The 23,493-nt window shown below is 43.6% G+C and overlaps 1 protein-coding gene across 1 annotated transcript in view; it reads right to left on the reverse strand.

Annotated features, from left to right (window-relative positions):
* Positions 1 to 23,493, reverse strand: part of Dock2 (dedicator of cytokinesis 2) — a 395,818-nt gene that overhangs the window by 293,197 nt on the left and 79,128 nt on the right. Inside the window, exons 20-22 of the mRNA XM_036195507.1 lie at positions 21,637 to 21,726; positions 20,361 to 20,461; positions 19,419 to 19,553 (exon numbers count right to left, since the gene is read on the reverse strand). Of these exons, the coding sequence (XP_036051400.1) occupies positions 19,419 to 19,553; positions 20,361 to 20,461; positions 21,637 to 21,726 (326 nt within the window). The remainder of the gene's footprint in view (positions 1 to 19,418; positions 19,554 to 20,360; positions 20,462 to 21,636; positions 21,727 to 23,493) is intronic.

Here is a 23,493-nt window from a genome sequence, read left to right on the forward strand (position 1 = left end):
ATTCTGCTCTTAAGTAAATTTCTCCATTAACATGAAAAATGATATTCCAAGCATTTTTACTCTGATATAATTAGAAATTGAATGTTCCCAAACAATGTTCCTAAGGATAGAAACACATATATACTCTTTCATGCTTCAAGACACTTAGAGAAAAATCTAGATTGCATCAATGACTTCAAGGAGAAGCTAATCTCGGCCAGTATGTTAGCTCACTCTCTATGGACCAGTTGGGGTAGAAGTGTAGGGGCCTAGAAGAAACTAGGTATTTTCTGTATGACTTAACATTTTATCCAATAATTATTTTTAATAATATAATATACCTCTATGATATCTTAAATGATAACAAAAATAAGCTTTAAAGTGATTACTCACACACAACTCATAAAACTAGAAACCAATGTCGTCTTAGTCAGGGTTTCTGTTGGTGGGATGAAACACCATGACCAAAAGCAACTTGGGGAGGAAAGGGTTAATTTCACTTGCATTTCCATATCATGAATTCATCATCAAATTCAATCAGGGTAGGAACTCAAATAGGACAGGAACCTAGAAGCAGGAACTGATGCAGAGGCTATGGAGGAGTGTGGCTTGCTCCTCACAGCTTCCTCAGCCAACTTTCTTATAAAACCCAGATCTATGAGCATAGGGATGGCACCACCCACAATGGGCAGAGCCCTCCCCATCAATCACTAATTAAGAAAACGCCATACAGGCTTACTTACAGCTGGAGCTTATGGAGGAGGCATTTTCTCAACTGAGGCTCCCTCCTCTCAGATGATTCTACTTGTGTCAAGTTGACATAAAAACCAGCCAGGACAGATGTAGTAAGCTGGTAATTTAGTTACCTCTTAGAAAGGGGATAAGTGATAACTGTCCCTTAATGCACTTGTTTAACATACTGATTTTTATGCAGGAGAACATCACAGTTTTTCACAGGGAGAGCTACCTTTCTTTGGGGTGGATGTATCTTGCTCTCCAGCTCCTTTCTACAACCTTCCTTTTCTGCAGTCTCTCCTGATTTTCTCATTTCTCTGGGGACCCAGGGCTGGTGCCGGGACCTAACACAAGTCGCACAACTAGAGGCAGATTCCCTGGATGCTCTCAGTGTGGAGAATCTGGCCTTTCTCCTGCCTCCTGGTTTCTGGCATTGACTGCGGCTAGACAGACAATTACCCAAGAAATGTCAAGTTATTATTGCTCTAAGCTGTGGTCATGCCTCGAGCATGTGAACCTTGTTCTTTGAGTCCTGGCTTCCTGAGAGGGATAATTAACCTCAAGCTTCCTGCCCTGTTCCACTGAGAGCCCTGGCATTAGGTATATGTAGTTAAAAACAATTCTTTAACATTTTCCCTACTAATACCTTGGATCGTAAAAAAAAAACCTGTGCAGTAAAACTTGAGGACATCCAAGGAAAATCAAGTTCAAACGCAGTACAGTTTGCATCACTGGAGACCTTACTTCAATAGCAGCAAGACAGAAGGCCAGGAAGCTGCCAGCAGAGGGGAACTCAGCTGAAGGTAGGGCGGTTTGAGTTTCAGGGACTGAGTCATAGACTAACACCGGCACTGGTAAAGGCTGTGACCTTCAGCATGTTATTCAACTCTGAGCCCTAGATCCCCCGTCCATCTAGGATTCCTATTCATTCTCTCCTCTCTCTCTCTCTCTCTCTCTCTCTCTCTCTCTCTCTCTCTCTCTCTCTCGTTTCCTCTCCCTCTCCCTCCCTCAACTCTCTCCCTCCCTCCCCCTTTCTCTTCTCTCTCTCCCCTTTCCTCTCTCTCTCTTTTCCCTACTACTGCTGGGGAATGCATCTAGGACTTTGTACCATCCATTCATACAAGCACTATATGCTTTACTGCTGAGCTACAGTCAAAGCCCCAAATCTTAGTGGACTCCCTCTGGCTTTATTCACCTTTTGTACCTTCCTCCACTTCATTTCACTCCACAGTACATGCTCAGCACTGAGGCCACAGTTTGGATGACATTTGTCCAGAAAAACCTCCAGGCACCATGGCAAGACTAATCTCATTAGGCTGCTACCACACACCTCCTCTTGATTGACAGACACCGACAAGATCACCTGCTCAATGATTCTTCCCCATTCAACTAAAAGGCCCAGGAACACTAAGTGTGAGTTTACCCAATCCACGGGTGCATTCCAGTACCTGGCATGGCGACCTGCCCAATCAGCATATGTCAGCACTCGATCACTAATGCTGACCAAGCTGTTACTGCAGACAGAGATTTTTTAACTTATGTGAAATGGAAACTTGTGTTATCCATGCAGGTGCTTAAAAGAGGAAGAGTCTTACATACGGGCTGACGAGCATGGAAGAGGCATGCATTGTGTCATTGCTGAGTGTTAGGAAGGATAAACACGAAGCTAAAGCCTTAGAAGCTGTCAGCTCTAGGAGCAGCTTGAAAACTCCTGAGAAATATCCACGCGCTGAAAGGCTGTTCATCTCTATTTCCAGACCTTGATATTGCCTGTGAATTAGCAACAGATCAGGCATTCTACCTGCCCAGCAGATGCCTGGTGGGGAACAGCAAAAGCCCAGGCTCAGGAAAGCTGATCCTGGAACGCACTCAGCAGATAAAGGCTGCAGTGTAAGCCAGGGAAACGTCTTCAACGCATTATCTGTCTGTGGACACTTAGAGCTTAGGAGATGCCAAGTTCCACTCTTTACTGTAAATGGGGAGGCAACAGATTTTATATAAAACCTAATCAAAGTAGGAAATATTGATAGAGGAAGAGATACCTGGCCCAAGCAGGTAGGCTTTACAGTCCAGGGCAGCATTTTTGTCATTGGACCTTGCTGAGTCAGCAGTACAGACCTGGCATGAAACCAAATGAGTACTACAATCCAGTTATCTCAGGGAGAAAGCCGTAAGGGAAGGGGAAGAAGGGCTGAAAAACAGTTGGCCCTGCCTGAGTCCTCGGAGGAGGGCAGCGGCTGCAGTATTTAAGCAGGTGTCCTTTCGCAAGATGATCATTCAACTGGCAAAGACATGTGGAGCATTACCATGCAGCTCTGTGCCAGTCTTTATACAGTCACCGTGCACAGTCACTATACACAGTCATGATGCAACTGCCACAATGTACCAGTCACCATGCACAGTCAATCCGCAGAGTCACTACCACTTTGCACTGTCACTGTGCTAACAATGTATGATGGGAAGTAAAAATAGTAACCAAACAATTAAACAGCAATTGTGGCATGCGCTGCACCGAGAAGTCACATAGACAATGATGACATACATCAGGAAGATTTGATCAAGCCAGAAAAGAATGGGCTGGCAGGGCATAGAGCTTAGGGTGACACAGGAAAGCAGAGTGAAGAGGAGAAAGGGCACAGTCACATCAAGGTCACAGACCCGCAGCAGGAGGGACTGCGGGAATCAAAGGGATGGAGGGCAGGGCGGGCCAACGGAGATAAGGCGGCGGGATCAGATGGAAACAAGCTGCGGGGGCTGCCGGGAGCAGAGCAGCAGCACTCCCAGGCTCTCAGTTTTCTTCCTTCCAAGAGTAATGCAAAGACACTAAGTCCAGGAGTCGGGGTGCAGCAGCCTCACCCCTCCACCTGAAGTCTCACTGTTTGCAGTTTCAATCATCTTAACTCTTGGGAGACAGTTGGGAGAGAAAGAAGGAAAGGGGGCGTAGTCACATTGCCTCCATGACAGCATATTGTTTCAGTTGCCGTGTGCTACCACTGGCCATTGTGCTTAGTTGATTCCTCTGCTAGTTTCTAAGTTAAACTTCATCATAGGCATGTACAGGAAAAAATGTACAAAGCCCAGCACTTCCTTCAGTTTCGGGCATCTACCAGGCTCCAGTGACGAGGGTCTTAGACGGTATCTGCTTTGGACAGGGGAGGCAGCAGCCCTTTGTCTAACTTGAATTCTGGAAAGATCCCTCTGGCTGCAACACGGATGAAGTCTGCAGAGCTCCAACACTGACTGTTTGGTGGACAAAATACCCCAGGAAGAATTGCAAATGCAAACTATTGCCCAAGATGGATTTAACGTCAGACTACAAGGCTGCCTGGAGAAACGGCTCAGCAATTTGGAGTACTGGCTGCTCTTCTAGAGGACCCGGGTTCCATTCCCAGCACCCACATGGATACTCACAACCATCTATAATTTCAGACCCAGAAAACCCAACACTTTCTCTCTCTTCATGCCTCACCTCCACAGGCCTGGCCATGCATGCAGCACATTTACATACATGCAGGCAAAAACAAATACATCTCTTTTAAAAATTGAATCACAAAATTGTCAAGAAAACAAGGAATCCACAAGGGACAAACCAAAGCAAAGCAATATAATAAATCCAGCCTTGCCATGAAGGATTCTGCCAAACTCTAGTGTCATTACATAACATTGATGGCCCCCAGGGAATGTGAACAATATAGTGGCTTTGTGGGCCTTCTTTTTGGAGACTGTTATGGTTCAAATAGAAAATATCTCCTTGCCCCACCCCAAAAAGCCTCATGTGTTGGACCCCAGCTGGAGAGTCCAATCATTGAGAGGTGATGAAGTTGTGAGGACCCTGACATAATCTCCTGGATTAATCCATCAATTGATTCATGATTTGAAAGCACCACTGGGAGACGGTGGAAACTTGGGGGGCTAAAGAAGGAGGTCCCGAGGGGCGTGTCCATGAGGGCTCTATTATCCTGGGACTGCCTCCCTTCTGTCCCTCTCCTCCCCAGCCACCATGCAGTGAGGTAAGAAGTTTCCTCTGCTGTACATCCCTGCTCCAAAGACCTGAGATCAAGAAAAGCAGCTGGCCATTAACCAAATGCTTGAAACTGTGAGCCAAAGGAATAATTTCTCCTTTAAGTGCTATGTGTCAGGGAATTTATCAGGGATTAATAGCTGGTTAACCCAGAGACCCTAGCCTACAGCAGTTCTCCCAGTCTGTTACACCTTCTCAGTAAGGAAGATGAGAAAGATGTGGATTGCACCGAAGGGAACACTAGGAAGGTACCCGTCCTTGACTCTGAGGAAGAAGGCAAGCACATCTCTGCTGAGGAGTCTTAATCACAAGCTACTCTTCTCCTGGGCTTTGGGGTTATGTTGCCCAAATTCATGCTCTTTGCTGTGTCCACAGGCAGAACATCTGTTTAAAGAGGTCTCTGGTTGGAAATGCTTTTAGGTAGCAGTGCCTGAATAATAGAGGGGAAGTGTGATTTTCCTTAGAACATAATACCTGAAGTCATGCAAATACACAGACGTATACACAGCACACTCTGAAGCCATACACACACACACACACACACACACACACACACAGAGAGAGAGAGAGAGAGAGAGAGAGAGAGAGAGAGAGAACCAACACAAACACAGCACACTCTGAAGCCATGCATACACACACAAACAGACACACACATCACATCCTGAAGCCATGCATATAAACACAGACAGACACATACAGCACACTCTGAAACCATGCACATACACACAGACACACAAACAGAAAACTCTGAAGTTGTGTGCATGCACACAGACAGACACACCCAGAACATTCAAGTCTACCGCTAAATGAAACTGAACTTCAAGAAATATGGCTGGGCTCTTCAACAAATAGCTCTCAGAAAACTGAGTATCCACACTTGGAAGGATGCAGGCAGATCCTTATCTCTCACCCAGCACAGAATCAATGAAAAATAGATCAAGGACCTTAATATAAAACCTGGAAGTCTGAAGCAGCTAGAAGAAAACACTTCAAGACAGACATTGCTAGGACTTTCTGAAAAGTACACAGTGTCATAAACAGGACAAAAAGGAGAAAACAGGTTCACAGTCCCTGTCAGCCAGGCCCAGTGTACACACTGCAACGCCAGATTACAGCAGAATGAAGCAGGGGGGATGCTGGGAATTCCAAGCCATCTAGCATGCATAGCAAGACCTTGTCACAAAAGAATAGAAAATAAAAACAAGACAAAAACCCACACAATTACCAAGAATGAATCTCAAAATCCAAGAAGGTAAGGAATATGAATTTATGAGGAACCAGGTGGTGGTGCACGCCTTTAATCCCAGCATTTGGAAGGCAGAGGCAGGTGGATCTCTGAGTTCAAGGCCAGCCTGGTTTACAAACTGAGATTCAGAACAGTCAGGGCTATACAGATAAACCCCATCTCGGAAAACGTATACCTGAGATGGGACAGGAGGAAGAGAGCCTGGAAGAATGGGGATGCTTTCTGACTGGGTAGTCACCACACAAGACCCCAGATCTGAGAAGACTTGCTTCCGGCAGGACAAGCAAATCCCTCCGTACAGATGCGCCAGTGACACTGTGGAACACTGCAGACAAGGCCGAGGCTCCAAAAGAAAAGCCAGCTGTGCTGGAAAGACACACCTTAGAAGAAGCGCTACAATACGACAAGATAAGTTAACCCTAACAACAGACAGCAGTCGGCAGACAACCAAGTCTACAGCTACAAAACTTTCTTTCACACCTCCAGATAAAATCAGTCAATGAGCGGTTTGCAAGTGATTCTAAAGTATTTCCTTCAGAAACAGAAAACAAGCATGAAAGGCATAGGAGGTGTGAAGAACTTCTTTTAAATTGTTATCAAAAGCACTGAATTTACAGCCTTCATTATTTTTAAAGATTTCTTTATTTTTACTTGATGTGTATGCGTGTTTTGGATGTCTGTGTTGGTGGAAGCCCCATGACGGCCTCCGGTCACCTGGAACAGAATGACATGCAGTTGTGAGCGTTGGTGCTGGGAACGGAACCCAGGTCAGAACCAGTGCTCCTAACTCACCCACCTCTCCTGCCCAACTCCTCAGTCATTTTTAGGTATTGCACCGGTCCATGTTTACCAGTACAATAGTATTGGTGAAGTTTTATTGGTTAAAAACATACAAAAATGTCAAATATTTACAATGATACTTTATAAAAGTCAAATTAAAATGCTTCATAATAGTAGCACAATATTTAAGAGAGAAGTGAGTTTTCCAAAAATCCCTTTATTATTCAGGAGGAATGTAAAAGATATTAACTTTGAACTTTATTAAGTTAAATATGTATGATACAATGCCTGGGTAGCCATTAAAACTCGACTATAAAGTATAACTCCCAAAGTAATAAAAGGGAAGAAGAAAATGAAAAAATTGGAGACAAGTCAAAAGAAGGAGAAAGGACAAAAATCAGGGAAAAAATGAACAGTTAAGATGGTTGAAATAAATCCAAACCATCACAATAAAATCTATTAGCCCTTCACAGTGAACATCATCATTAAATTACTAATAGCCCATAATTCCTTAAGCTCATAATAGACAGAGAAGGTACAATGTGTACACTATTTCTGTTCAGTGCCGACCTAGAATCCTAGCCAGGGATGGAGGACAGGGAGAAAAAAGAATCTGGACTGGAGTGAGAAAAGAGCTGCTCCATATTTGAGATACTAGAGCTATCTATTGAAGAAGCCCAAAATCTCTGCAGAGAACTGGCCATTTGCAGAGACTGGATGCTGCAGGACACTGGGCCTCCTGTGCTGGGAGAAGGAAGGGGAGGGAGTTGGAATAAACATGGCAAGATATGGAAGATTTTCAAGACTTACAGGGACAAGCGTTTGGATTCCACTGTGGATCGGGCATGGAGTACTTACAGCCTCAAGAATAAGGCCTTCTGTTCTGCCTCCTGCTGCATGCTGGGTTGTGGGTCTGCTGTGAGAGCAGACATATTGTAAGTCTGCTTCTAAATATAACTTTGAGTTTCCATCAAAGAAGAGAGAGAGACAGAGACAGACAGGGACAGGGACAGAGACAGAGACAGAGACAGAGAACGCATAGATCTGGAGCTTGAGTATATGCAGAGCAGACAGCTGAAGTGACAAATGAAGTGGGTTTGGGTCCACCGAACAATGAGACCTAGGTGACAGGCGGGGGATGCCTGCCTGAGCATTTGGGACCTCCAAATGGGGAGCAGCAGAGCTGTCTGTGGAACAGGGAGACTACGAAAATAAATAATAGTACTCGAGGCTGGATAAGAAGGCAGGACTAACACTCTCTCTGTGAACCAGAGAAGGAGACAGTCAGAAGAAGAAAATTATTCCCAACGTGATTCTATCCCAACGTGAAGAAAGAAGAAGGGCTTTGGGAGGAAAGGGTACCAGAAAAGAGCTGGAAAGAAGACTTGCTGCTGAGAACATGTTAGCTGCAGTTCTGGAAAGGAGAGAGGACAGATGCTACCTCTGCAAGGTGAGGGCCCCTGGCCAGTGCTCAGATGTCTGGGCAAGGAAGTCCTTGGAACAATATGAGAACATGGGTGGGGGCTCTAGATTCTGCTCTTAGAGGTCTCCTAATGCCTCACAGCCCCTTAGTGAGGCAGAGACAAGATACTTGGGAAAGTCCTCAGCATGGTGGGTATCCCAACACCTTTGGATAGAACCATGCTTCCCAAGGCAAATCACAATGATGCTAGATCAGTCTTAGTTCCCAAGTTTGAGAGCCCCAGGCCAGCACTTACCAACCATGATGGCCTAGAGCTTGCCCTTAGGGTGTCCTCAGCATCTCCACAACCTGCCCTGCACCCTTGTCTAGTACACCTGTTTTCCTCTACAAAATAGAAGACTAACCCCCTTGGACCAGATATTCAACCTGGTCTAGAGAAGGCACTCAGCAAACAGCCCATTCACTGAGGCTGCTGAGTAGCCAAGGAGGGGTGGGACCCTAGGGGTTCATCATGTTTGTTTGGTATACAGTGAGTGCTAAGTGACTGATTGATTGAATAAATGAATGTAGTCCCTGTGTCTCTGCTTGAGCTACATCAGGGAAATACATCTAGGAGATGGAAGCAAGGCTTAGAGACTGGAAGGACAGTACCCAGATGTGTCTCATAAGATTCCTTATGTTTTTCTTCTATCCTAAATATATAATAAACAGCAGGTTCAATAACTGAATAACATATTATCCTTATTAAGGAAACAAATGCTTCTTCAGGAATGCTTACCTCTAGTGCATTTGAAGCAGATGCAGTCATCCTAACACAGCTCCCCATCCTTGACAACCATGTTAGCTTGCTGACCTTTACTCCTCTGGTGTACTAGACCTTTCTTACCCAGGAAGTTCACATTTAGTTATGGGGATATGCAAACACATTTGCTAAATCTCTGTATTATTCAGTAGATAGCTCCCACGTCTGAGTCATTCTCTGAGGAGCTGTGAGCCCTGACATTTGACAGAAACAGCCATTTTTGCTCTTGGGCAAGGATTCATCTAGCTAGCTCACAGACGTCTAATGAGGAGTTAACAAGAAAAGAAAACCACCCACGGCTTCATCCTGAAAGGAAGAACATCTCATGTCCTCCATGGCTTTTTCTTACCTGTCTACAGCCGATAGTCTTGTTCTACAAAATTAAGCCATTTAAAGGGACAATGGAAGCAGACAAGACTCTTATACTTGGCTGTGAGCAGAATATGAAAAAGTTTGCCCAGCCACTGAAGGCCACAATTAGAGAAGTGGGCCCAGGATCATACCCCAGACACCCAAATGTTGGCGATTCACATGCAGATGATGGGAAATCAATTCTACTTTGAGCCCGGATCTCTTGACTTTCCCCAGTGGCCTCTAGACTGAAAAGATGCTGCTAGGACTCAAATGTGGTTTGTTTGTGTCCCAGGGTTCCTAAGTTGGGAGCCTGGTCATCAGTGTGGTGAGGGGTGGTGTGGAACCTCCAAGAGGTTGGGTATAGTAGAAGTCCTTAGGTCAAGTGTGCCTTAGGGATTAGGTGGTTGTCATGTGACCCCTCAATTTTCAAAAGAAGGATATTTTTGAAAGAACAGTCATCTAGCTTCCAGACTGGTTAAATATCCCTCCACTCCTGAATCATTCCTGCCATGGGATGCAGCCCGCCATAAAGCCTCACCAGAATGAGGTGATGCAGGTACCTATCTAGAACTGAGAGCTGGCCTTGGTTATTCTATGATAGTAAGAGAACACAAGTTCAAAAATGCTAAGCTCTAGGAAGGGCCAGTTCCTCATTGGTATTCCCACAAGCTCCCATACACCATGGCCTCGCTTGCATGCACCAAGACCAAGGTAAGATTATTGGATTGGGACCTTGAGCCTTACTCTTCAGTATCCAAGCAGGTGAGAGATGCCTCAGGTTAAATCACTCACCAACACCTCATGGTTTAACCCACCATACCCATGAAATAAAGCCTCCAGAAGCCCCACAGGGAGAACTGGACAGCTTGACATGTGGAGAGCCCCAGAGGGTGGTAGTCTGAAGGGTACATGTGTGGCAGCAATACGTTATTATGGAAATATCTTTTACATCCTAGAAGACTAAACTGCTGGACCTCGCAGCCAATTAATACTACACGTTGAGGTCACTTCAGACTTAAAACTGCTACCCTGCTGTGCATTCAGCCTGTTTGTTTGACCTGCTTTTAAGAGAACAATGTAACAGGCACCGGATTTGCCTCAAACTTCCCCTGTACTCAGTTTCTGCAACCATGCGTAGCTTTAATCTTAAGTTTTGTGCTCTTCCATGTCCCTGACCCAGAGAGCAATGCCTGTGTATGCATACGTGTGCTATCATAATCATTGCTGAAAATAAGTGTGCACATCAAAGGTATATATCTTATAAAGCAGATACCTTCCATAAATGTTGACAGTAACGAGGCTACAGGTTGCTAGTCTGTTTGTCATGTTATATTTGCTTTTCTGGGTGCTTCCGGGTCCTGGAGTCAGGAAGTTGCAGTCCCTGTAAAACTCTGCTAAAGATTTATGCATGTGTCCCTCGTTCCTTCCCTGGGTGATGCTTTCTGTGTTGCTTAATAAATACAGAGCAAAAGTTCTTTCTTAGGGACTCATACATAGTGACAGACAGACATAAGGCAGGCATAGACAGACTACAGACAAGCCAGAAACTGTGCACTGCAAAAGATACGGGGAGAGAAGTGGAGAATTCGAATCTGGACTCACTCTTGGTCAAATCAGCCAAGAGGGAGTACTTTGATTTCTTTCGTTAGTGGGACACCGATGCAGTCGGTGCCTCTGGGCTACCTTTAGAGGGTTTGATTGACACATATATTCGAGCTGCACACCTCTGCCCTGTCAGTCAGCTCTTTACCCAGCATGCTCTGGTGCCGATGTAACGCCTAAGTAATTAGTAAATGTAAGCGTTCCCTTAGCTCTGCAAACCACTCTAACAAGTTATTTAGTCTGAGAGAGACGTTGTGGGAACCCCAATTTCTAGACTTATAGCTGGTTAGTCAGTAGCACAGCTAAAAGACCCCTGGCTTGAGCTGGGCCCAGCATCTGAAGTAAGGGCGGCCTCAGGGACTGAGCGCCTGACCTGTGGGATCACCTCCAGGTAGACCGTGTCAGAACTGAACTGAATTGGAGGACCCCTCACTGGTGTCCACTGCAAGACTCATGCTTGCCGTGTGGGAAAGCTCCACACACATCTGGGCACAGACATCTTCCCTGCTCACTCTAGCAGGGAACCGGGGCAAGCTTGTTTTTCTACAGACTTCACTTTTTCCTTCCTTCTCCAGGTCTCTATGCCACTGAACCTGAGTTCAAGTCCTCACACCCACATTGCCACAAGAGTTTCAATTTTTCATTGTCTTTCTCCCACAAAGCAACTCCTCAACAGTCCTTCTAAGCCATGGTAATCTGCCACAACAGACCTCCAAAGGTTCCTTTCTCTCCCACAAAGCAGGGATTTCTGGACTGTTCCTATAAGAAAACAACTTAATCAGGACTCTCATCAGATATTCATTGACTTGTAAAGTTTATCCAGATACTATGCCAATTGTTTCTAAAGTTTGATTTCTTTATATACAATGAAAGAATTGACTGGGTCAGTCGGCATGTTTTCCAGGAATGAAGAATAGTACCTAAACAAAAATCTCCCTGCGTAAGGACAAAGCCAAGCTCCTTAGTTTACACGTTTCACAAATTAGCTTCCGCCCATCTGTCCAGATGCCCTCTAGTCCCCCTGCCTCTACCAGGACCACTCTACCCACAAGCTGCCTGTACTAGCCAGCTGTCCCTCATGGTAACAAACACCTGACATAATCAACTTAGAAAGTGAAAGGTTCATTTTGGTTGGAGACCACTCACCTCAGGAACAAAAGATTCCTGGGGTCTTGTAATCTTCTCCACAGGGTATTTCTCCACTAGTCTAAGCACCACCACCCCACCCCCCCCCCACCACCTCTTAAAGGGTCTACCACTTTCCAAAGGCACCCCAGGCTGGGAACCAAGCATCCAACACATGGACCTTTGGGGGACATTACCCAAACCATAGTGCTGTCCCCCTTCACACACCTGCTGCTCGTATATAACAGAATATACTACAAGTGACTAGGGTTTCTCCCATCAATATGCAGCTGGGTGACCTGCACCCATGTTCTGTACCTTTCTGGGCTCTATTTCCTCTTCAATATAACAAATACAATGCTGATAGCTTGTATGCTTCTTAGATCAGGTGGTGCAGAGTCAAGATCAGAGAAGACTTAAGGGATGATGGCAAGAGTAACCAGGGTTTCTATGACATGGTGTGTATCAGGAAGCTGGGGTTGCCTTTTCCCCCATAGCTGCCTTCTTAAACACCTTTCAGTATAAAATATCTCCTGTGAAAAGAATCACTGATGTTTGCCAGGTGGGGCATTGTTGCCACCTCTGTCTGTCTCCTGTGAACCACTGGCAAGTATCTAAGGCTGCCCTTCATCACTGGTCATTGCCAGTCCCTGGGAAGAAGGACTTGATGGCTGCTGGCATGTTTATTGTACCTAATACATCACCACAATTTACTAATTTCCCCGCTCTTAGCAAGTGATTAGCCTATGAAACATACTCAACAAATGTTTACCAATATTTCCAAAACCAAAGGAAAAAAGAACTGCTTAAAAGTCTATGCATGTGTACAATTTATCCTAACAGCAACTTACTCAACAGTTGACAGAGTGTTTCCATGTATGCTCCTGAGAAACAGGCTGTTAGCTCCCCCTCAGCAGCTCAGCAACTCACAAAACAGATAATAAATTAAAGAGATGTAACCGTTAGACAATATTCCTTTGATGACACTTTTCTCTTCCGTTTTGATATGATGCCAAGTTAATGTTATCATAGAATAATCCCATTTAACTGCAATTGTGCAGTTTACAGAGCCATTACTGTCATCAAAAACTGAAATGATATTCAAACCCGAAAACAGAGGCTTACATAGGAATAAATGGCATTAACATGCAAACAAATTACATGCGGGAGAAGTGGGAACGGTGGTGTGACAGGCATTCCAGCTCGTGCTCAGCATAAACAGATGATTGCATTTTAATATTTATTCATACATGAACAATGAAAACAAATCACACTGGCAAGTTAAATTCATATTTGTTTAAGAAGACGGAGGTTTAAGCATTCCCTCTAAGTACAGACAGCACAGGGCATGCCTGGGCTTTTTCCAACCTGGCTCCCCAGTGCATCCATGACCTGGAGATCAGCTAGTGTGACTATTTTCATGGGAAAAATCTGGACTTCAAGAGGTGTGAGTAGAGGCCAGGGAGGCAGGATATGGACAGAATAAAACAAGATGCAAAATGAAGATGCCAAGGGAGCTCTGAGAAATGGTGCCCGGGTTCAGCTTGATGATATTGAAAACATCCAAAGAAAGGGAGGGAGCGTGTAGTTCGGGATGAGATGAGCTAGACTGGAGGTCCTGACTGCAGCTATGCACCACACTCCTACAGCCCATATTAATGAATGGCACCAATGCAGTCTAAAAACACCATCTACACTGTAGCAGTCTTCCTAGGTAAACTGCAGAGAGAGGGCTTACATTTCAGATGTGTGACTCCCGTAAGAATGTATTGTGTGTGTTTCTCTTCCTAAGGAGCTGCTCTGTAGCAGCTTCTCTTTATTCATCCCTTGGGGATGAGGATAAACTCATGGCGGCCTGCAGGGTTTTATCAATAGCAAGCATGGCTTTCCAGATCCTCCCAGGGCCTCAGGTGCTTTACTGATTGTCAATTGAGCAATAAAGAGGAACGACATGTGTCACTTGCAGGAGGAAGGATGCAACTGGAGACAGTCACGTTACGTGGAATATGCAAGACTTAGGAAGAAGTATGGCGACTGTTTTCCCTCATCTGCAGAATCTAGAATTCAATACACACGTGCATGCGCACACACAATGTGAAAGGACATGCAAACTATGAGCGGGAAGAAGTCTAAAGAGAAGGTAACTGGGGGAGGAGACAAAATGCCTTAGGTTTTTTCTCATGTGTAGAATCTAGATTATACACACATATAGGTATACAACCTATATAACTTAATTGAGGCTTCTAGTGCCTTGATAATACACCATGACCAAAAGCAGTTTGGGGAGAAAAGAGTTTATTTCATTTGACAAATCTCAGGTCACACTCCATCACTGAGGGAAGGCAGGGCAGGAATTCAGGGAAGAAACCTGGAGACAGGAACTGAAGCAGAGACCGTGGTGGAATGCCGCCTACTGGCTTGCTCTCATGGCTTGCTCAGCCTGCTTTCTTATGGCACCCAGTGCTGCACTGTTGATAGTGGTCTAGGCCCTCCCATATCAATCCCCAATTAAGAAAAATGCCCCACAGGCCTGCCCACAGGCCAATCTGGAGGGAGCATTTTCTCAACTGAGGTTCCTTCTTCCCAAATGACTCTGGCTTGTGTAAAGTTGACATGAAATGAGACAACACACTATGTTGTTGTCTCATGTGTACAATACGAGAGAAAAGGGGGGACTATTGAGAGAAGAGGGTAATCAATGTGACATGGTAGTAAAAGTAGATATGAGCAAGACTCAATGATACGTGCATGAAAATATCATAATAAGCACCATTATAATGTACACTAACTAAAAAAGGTAAAGGAAAGAAAAGATGTTCAATCAAAAGTATGAAAGAGGTTAGGAAATTAGCAAGCAAAAATGTAGGGAAGGGTACAGAGTGCTTGAGCCAGGACCACGCACCTGTCAAAATCCAGTGTGGTGCATGGGTATAACAGATGCAGTCCTATGCTGGGCTTCTGCAAATCCTGCCAGACTTGATGTATGACATGCTTCATGAGTAAGAATAGCTGTACATCCTTGCTGTTCAGCACCTGCAATGTAAGTGTCCCCCGTCCTCCAGCTATTAACACACCCTGAACAGTAACCCTTCATGGCAGGTACTGTTGTTGTGCAGTTATATTTGAGGGAACTGGGTAGTCTGCAGATCAAGTAATTTCTCTCAAGGCCCTAAATACCTGTACATGGTGATATACAGAATTCAAACTCAAGCAACAGGGCTCTGAAGACTGTGTCTCTCCTATGCAGAGGGATGGGGCTGGAGAGGGAGAGGACCTTGTGGAAGGCAGATTGGTCTAGGAGAATGTGCCTGCATGGAGGAGGAGAAGGAAGCAAGGACCAAAGAAGCAGGAATGAAAGGTGTACAGAAGACAGGTACAAAGAAAACACTGGCACAGGAGTTAAGGGGGCCAAAGGGGCCCAACCACCCTCCAGGAAAATCTACCCACACAAGCCAGCAGCAGACCAAGGTCAGCCACGTATTGGGAAGTCTCCACACTGTGGCACTCAAAGAAATCAGACACAAAGTCAAAGGCATGTCAATGCCAAGGAAGTAAATGTTTAAGATAGCTTGATTAAGAAGTCACATTTTAAGCATGAAGACACCAAAACTACCTCTTTCTAATTTAAGTCTGTTCAAAGTTCCCGAAACAGGAAGTGTCCTATTTTTCTTTCTGTTGCTGATAAAACATTGTCCAAAAGCAACTTGGAAGGAGTTCATTTGCCTTATACTTCCTTATTAGTTCATCATTTGAGAAATTAAAGCAGGAATGCAAGCATTTACCTGGAGGCAGGCACTGAAGCAGAGACCATGAAGGAGGGCTGCTTACTGGCTTGCCTGCCACAATTTGTTCAGCTTGCTTTCTTATGTAGCCCGCTTGCTTACGGATGGTACTGCCCACAGTGGGCTAGGCCCTCCCACATCAAGCATTAATCAAGGGAAATGCCCCCACAAACAGGACTGCATGTCAATCTGATGGAAGAAATTCTTCAGTTGAGGTCCCCTCTTCCCAAGTGACTCCAGATTGTGTCAAGTTAACAAAAACTAACCAGCATAGCCAGGCTTTCTGTATCTCCTAGGTGATGGCATGGCCACATACTTACTATTTCTCCTGGTATCACATTCATGGAATCCCACAAGGAGTACGTTATCTGAACAATTTCATCATTAAAACACTGAAAGATAGCTCCTTGCTTATAGATAGGGAAACTGAGGCTAGCAGAGGCTGAGTCCTTTCCTGTGACAGAAAGACCTTCTATGTCTGCATACATGACCATGATCTCGGGGGCCATCACACCCAATGCCTCCTGAGTTATAGCCCTATTGGGATCTGTGAAGAGCAAGGATGAATGTGACCAAAGGATGATGCAGCTCCAGGCTCTGGGTCTCCTCCTCTCAAGCACCATCTTCTCGTTGGCTCTGCAGATTCATTGATCTGGCCAGTGTCCATCACAGAACTAGGGAATGCAATCTACTTCCAATTATGTAAAGCCACAATTCAGAAACCTCATAGATTGGACTACCAGGTACTTCAGCCTTGGGATTAACGAGGCTGAAAGGGGCTTTGTAAAAAAAGGTCAATATTTAGTAGACAATCCTTCCACTGTTTCTGGATGCTTTTTGCTTGTGGTTTGTCCCACCTGAGCAAAGCCTAATGGATATCAGTCACATGTGTGGCCACTCAGGATCTGCTGGACACACACACCACAATTCAGGGATTTATATGGCAGACGCTGGGGCCTGTTCTGTTGGCTTCCACTGTGGCTGTGGCTCATTCTTATGTCCAGCCAGAGAAATCTACCCCACACACTAGGCAGCTAGTGACATAACAGGGCTACAAGAAACTCACCTTCTTCAGTTCTGGATAGAAACAAATCATCTCCCCTCAAACACAGTAAAATAAAAATTCCACTTATCAACTGCCTCTCTTCTGTCTGTGCCCAGTTGCAGTCTGCATTTTGATACGGAAGAATCCTCACCCTAAGTGTTTAGATGTACAAAGAAAAGTGGCAAGGGAACAAATACTGAGAGCTAGATCAGTAATTTCAGACACGGGACAAAAGAGCAAAAGAGTACCTAGAAACAACACAATGATCCCCAAAGCAATGATTATGTTACTCCTCTCCAGATGGCCAAAGGATCTCAAAGATGGCCGAAGGATCTCAAAGCATGGATATTCTGCTTTCTAGTTTCCAAAGAAGATGGTCCAGGTTATATGAAAGTACCCCAACCTCCCAGTGCCCTCACAGACTCAGGAAAAAGCAGCAGAACATTGCTAAAGACTCTACAATAAACAGGGCACATGGCATCTACCAGCTCCTGTAGACACTGGCTGACACTCTGTGAGTCAACGTGCATTTTTATTTAGAGGAAGTATTTGAGGTTATTCCTTTGTTGCAGTAAAGACATCACTTCTAGACAAATGTCAGTGACGTCTCATATGCTTGAGATGTAAGAAACACCAGACTGCCTCACACTCTAGGATACCAGAGGTCACTGAGGTCTGAAATAACCTTGATGGGTTATAAGTTCTACATAGTGATATGCTTGGAGGAAAGAAAGAAAATAGCAAATGTGCTTTGTTCCAGGACATGGAAAAGAAATGTGAAAAGAAACAGACAAGAAGGAAGGGGGAAAGGGATAGAGTATAAAGGAAAAGGAGATGATGCCAAAAGGAAGAGCTGAAGATGAACAAACCAAAAGCTATGATCTAGTCTTACAGACCACGTATTCTTTCTCAGAAGAGATGAGAAATCCTGATCCATGTAGCTGGAACAACAAAGTCTGATGCCTTGAATTCCAAGAAAGACAACTCTTATGAAGACAAGAAGCTACTGTTGGTTCACAACTAATTGAAAAAATAATCACCTAAATTTGCAAGAATAGTTGCCAAGATCACTAATTGGCAAGGTAGGGGATTAGGAACAGATACTTCACTTTTTAAATAAACTAAGGCATACAGGTTTGGGGCATCATGCTATTTCTTACCTGAATTTTCAGTGTGAGGAAAAGTCCAAAGGGGACAACTTGCTGAGTATGAAACTTGTGTTATTATCTATCCACCATCATTATCAAATGATGGTAGAGATTTCAGCTTTCTTGTGGTAAGGCACCTCTCCAGCCAAAGTCTATACTCTAGGAAACTGACCTTACCCATGCCACACATGACCACAAACACACAGTTCACTTGAGTCCCATAGCCACACTGTCTGATTACAGTAGCACATGACCTAAGACTATTCTTGGCATAAAATTGTGCTGGAATAACAAGGAAGCTTGGAGAGGTTCAGCTAATAGAATATGTAGTTCTGTACTGGAACCCTTGCCTCAACAGAGGCCAACAAAATGAAAGCAGTCCAGATCCAGAGAGAAAGGATCCTGTAACACAGTGTCTAGAAACGGCCACACCTGGGCACCATCTACTCTCTGAGCTTTTCAATATTAGGAGCTAAAATGAAGCCTTGTTCTAAGTCAATTTCAGTTGAGCAGTCTTCATTCATGCTAATAACAGTCCAGACAATACAACCTCTGAAGGTTTTTTTTCTCATTTCCTATCATGCACAACCAATCTAACACATAGTTAATCAACAGGCTACCTAACTTTATCATACAGCTAAGATAAACATAAAGCAATCTTTGGTTGATTACATTTGAGTGTCTCCATCTCCAAAGCCCTTCAGGGAGACAGCCAAGCTCTGATGCTAACTATCAAAGTCCCTTAAGGTTCTCTGATATATAATCACACTTGCTGCCTGTGAGGATCTTCAGAGCAGGCAGCAAAGCATCAGAATGAGTTAATCTGCAGTCACAGCCTGCGAGAGCCAAATTAATGGCAAACTCCTTGCATTCTGCCCTTCTACCAGCACCTCCAAGACCGAACACAGGTTCCTAGAAATTTCCCTTAAATAATCTTAAATCAAAGGAAGATGGTAAACAAAACAAAGAACAACCTCAAATCACATAAATCGCATTCACTGAGTGAAATATCATTGTCGTGTGGTATTATTTCTTTTGTCTTTCCCAAATGGACTTAGAGAATAAAATTATTATATATTCATGATCTCTAAGATTTAAATTTTCAAGGTTGCTTTTTAAAAATCAAAATCTAGCTATATTTTTTCTTGTGTTTTGTTTGTTTGTTTGTGGTACTAGGAATAGAGACCAGGACTGCTCTGCAAACCCTCTACCACCTAGCCAGATCTCCAATCCTGGTATAATTTCTTTAAAAAAAAAAAAAAAATTCTCCTATTTTCAATAAAAGAAAAAATCTCCAATAGCAAAAAATATTATTGTATTGTTGTATCATATTGATTTCAGAGCTAATCAACCACTTGGGCACACCAAATACTTACTGTGAGAATAATGTCCTCGATCGAACGATGAACTTGAACACATACTCTAAAGCTTTTAGAGTTCTGAGGATGGGTTCACACTGTTCCCCTCTGCTGGAGGTATCCAAATAAGTCTTCAGCACCGTCATCAATTTCCTGAATAAGGGATAATATTTTCAAAATACATCTCTTTCTAGTCCACAGTGTGGTAATTAGTTTGCTCGGGAAATTATAAGGCATTCAATCAAAGGTTAGAGGTGGCTGTGCAGCAAGGCTCACGACTCATTTGCAAGCACAAAAATAACTGCTTCAAAATATATTTATTACAGGCAATGAATAAGTATTTCCTGCCCATAAAGGAGCCAGCAGAGATAGAGTGGTGAGGGGAAAAAATAATCTTTTGAGAAGGAAAAAACTGGGCATAATCAGGGGATGTGTAAGAATGATGGTGATAATGTCTTTTTCAACTTCTATTTAGACAGGTTATTGTCATTTTCATGAGCTCCTTTGCTCAGACACTTTCTACAGCTGTTCAGTACCAGTAGGTCAGACTTTAGAATGTTTGACCCTCCTTTCAAGGTTTCTTCACAAGCTGGCTACCACCGAATTTACCTATGGATCTCCATCTTGGACCCTGCGTCTCCTATGTCCCAATCAACACTGACCTACTGAGCATGCATACTGGTGCTCTCAGGTGACTTCTTAATAAACAGCAGTCAACTAGCTGAGTGATTCAATAAACTGCTTGTTTATTTGACACTGTAAACTATTCACCCACTTGCTGGGATTTTTGTTATATTTAGGATATGTGAATCATTCAAGCATGGGTTGCATAATCCGTTAGAAAAGGGAAAATTCGCACAGACTAGTGTCAATAGGAAATGCTCAAATTCCCTGTGGCCTATGCATCTTGGCAGGACAAACACAGGTGCATAGGAAGTCCCTGTACACACGTTTACTTACTTGTAGGCCAGGGTAGCACTAAAATGCTGTTGAATGTAAGCCTCCAGAACAGTGTTGAAATGCTGGAATTTCCGGTCTGCAATGAGTCCTATTATGTAGATCTGAAGAGGAGTCAGAATTATTGGGGGTCCTTTGAGGGAATACCCAGAGCAGAAAACTATTCACCTGTTATAACTGAGCCCTTGTTACAATTCTTTTGTCCAAGAGATAATCCCTCTAATGAATAATTAATCCTTTTCACTAATACATTGTCTCTAAAAAAAAAAAAAAAGAATATTTCAAAAAGTGTGCTTTAGGGTTTTAGGAGATAAAAGAATTTCCTACTCAACTAAGAGAAATCCCAGGTTGTCATTAAACTGTCTTCTTTGTTGTAGGACTTCCAGAGTCGGTAATATACTCCTGTGCATTACAAATCTATAGGAGACTCAGCTCTTCCATCAGTAATTTAAGTAACAGACCTTTTAGTGGTGGAGCATCTTTCCTGTAAGGCTAGCATTCTAGGGGACCTTCTTTAAGTGCACTTGAGAAAGCCAGTTACCTCTAAGCAACCTCTTCCAAGATGCAAACATTCATGACACAAGGCTATTGTTTGCTGGTCATGGATAACCCTAACAGTCTTTCTTTCTTTCTTCTAAATTATATTGAATGTACTCATTAATTTATTGATTGACAGTGCTGGGGGAGAAACTCAGAGCTTCCCACATGCTGGTGAGTGTTCTAACACAGTCCCAGTTTCCCACATGTCTTTTCACAGAGCATGGAGAAATTGGAATTGCAAGAGAGAGAGATAAGAATGAGATCCTATGGGAAAGCAGGAGGAAAGTATGGATGGCTTTCCACTGTGGAAAGTTCATTGGGAAGACCAAAATGACCCTGGTTAATTAATTATAGGACATCAAGAAGAGATGGCAAGACAGATAGGGTAACACCTGGTGGTGTATAACCTGGCCTCTGACTAGCTCCTAGCATTCCTGACAAGCTAAGGCTGTCTGTCATTTAACAGTCCCCAGTCTCATGAACTGTCAACCAGACATCAACAATCTAACATCAGCATGTAACCCCACCTCTACTCCCATCACTTGTCAAGCCTCAGACCCTCCGATGAACTGGAAACACAGGAGATAACCAGCAGCTACTCACTAGTCTGCTTGTCAAAGGTTCTAAAACCTTGAAATATCCATGGAAAGAACCACATAGCCCGCATGTTCTTATTTTTCTCACAGTATGACAAGCATTCAAACCTGGTGTTGCTGAACAATTGCCCCAACTCTCTTACCAAAGCATCAAAGACGAGGATGTCATACTCATTACTTTGAGAGTGTTCCATCATGATGTTGAAAAGGGCATCCAGAGTGTCCTGGAGGAACTGGATAAAGAAGGACAGTTGCATTCAGAAAGAGGACAGAAAGCCCACAAATCTCATCCCTGTGTGTCCTTCCAAGAGAATAGGAGCACACACCCTCCATATGCCACATTCCAGAGCCAGGGGTCCAGAGCAGTTTCATGCATAACCTCCAGGACTTTGAGTGACATGACCCCACAGCAGTAGCATAGACACATGTATTATGACATTTTCCATGACAGAATATTGCACCATAAAGAAGAGCAAAACCACTTCCATATGCCACAATGAAGAAGAGCCCACAAACACTGGATTGAGTAAATAAATCAGACCTATAATGTCCATTCCCAGTTACTCTGTATTAATGAACTCCAAGAGCAAAGGAAAAAAATCAGTGATGATAGCAATCAGCCTAATGGTTGTCCCTCTGAGGGTAGTGTATGAGGAACACTCAGAAAACCTAGCAATATTCTGCACCTTCTTCACCATAAGCTAGATGGAGTGCACATGCACAAGAATTCTTTGAGCTGCCCTTGGCTGTTCTCTGTACCTAATTATTGTATGTATATAGCAAAAAAATCAATAACCAAATGTTTATAAAGAAGAAAATAATAGAAAACAGAAGATAATGTAACCTGCCCCCACACCCAAGCAAGAGGACTTCTCCAGGCTACCTAAAGACAACTGATCTGGGGGTATTCCTTTGCCATTTCTAAATTAGGTAAATGGGTCAATGGTGTATATTTAAAGCATTGATCAGGAAATTCTGCTACTGTTTTGTTTGGGCAATTAAATAAAACTTGATTCCACTCTTCCCTCCTAAGAATAAGTCAATAAATTTCCCACAATCCCTCAAGACCCAGAGTGACCACACAAAGATGTCTGGTCTCTGCTTTCTAGCTATTCCAACTTCTTCATGGAAACACAATCATCAGGACTATTGGGAAAGCATGTTTCAGTTCATAGTGCTGCAGAGGAGAGCTGGTTTAATTAGACCTGCTGTTCAGCTACATCACATTCTCCGCTACAACAAGGAAGCGGTGTCTGACATTTGCATAGTTTTCTACTTGCTTTACTTAAAATGTAAGCTCTGGTGTCTTTCTTTTTCTTAACATTAATATATAATGCTTTCCAAGGGGCACAAACTAAATATTTTGCATATAGTGTTAAGATACCATACTGTTACTATATTACTATATGTGACAGTGGGTAACAACCAAAATATTAGTTAGTGTATCTTGACTTTCCCATGTTTTATATGCTTTAGCACACCTATTATTATGCACTATGTAAAAGAGACTGTGTTGAGTGATTTTTACAGGCCCGCTGGACAAGTGAGACAATTGAATAACTTGAACTGTTTGGGAGGCATCCAAGCTGTGGGACTGGGACCTGTCCTTAGTGCATGAGCTGGCTGTTTGGAACCTTGGGCTTACACGGGGACACTTTGCTCAGCCTGGAAGGAGGGGACTAGACCTGCCTGTACTGAATCCACCAGGTTTAAATGAATCCCCAGGGGAGTCTTGGCCCTGGAGGAGATGGGAATGGAGGGGAGGGGATGGGGGAAGGTGGGGATGGGGGCAGGAGGGGGGAGGACAGAGGAACCCATGGCTGATATGTAAAATTAAAACACAAATATAATAATAATAATAAAATAAAATAATAAATGTTATCACTTCAAAGGCTCATAACAATCCTGAGAAATGGGTTACAGTCGTAATATTATGACATAAAAACATGGAAGTGCTACGGAGAGTTGAGATCTACATCCAAGTTGATTTATTTCCAGGG

The sequence above is a fragment of the Onychomys torridus genome, chromosome 8 (genome assembly GCF_903995425.1).
Source record: "Onychomys torridus chromosome 8, mOncTor1.1, whole genome shotgun sequence".
NCBI lineage: Eukaryota > Metazoa > Chordata > Mammalia > Rodentia > Cricetidae > Onychomys > Onychomys torridus.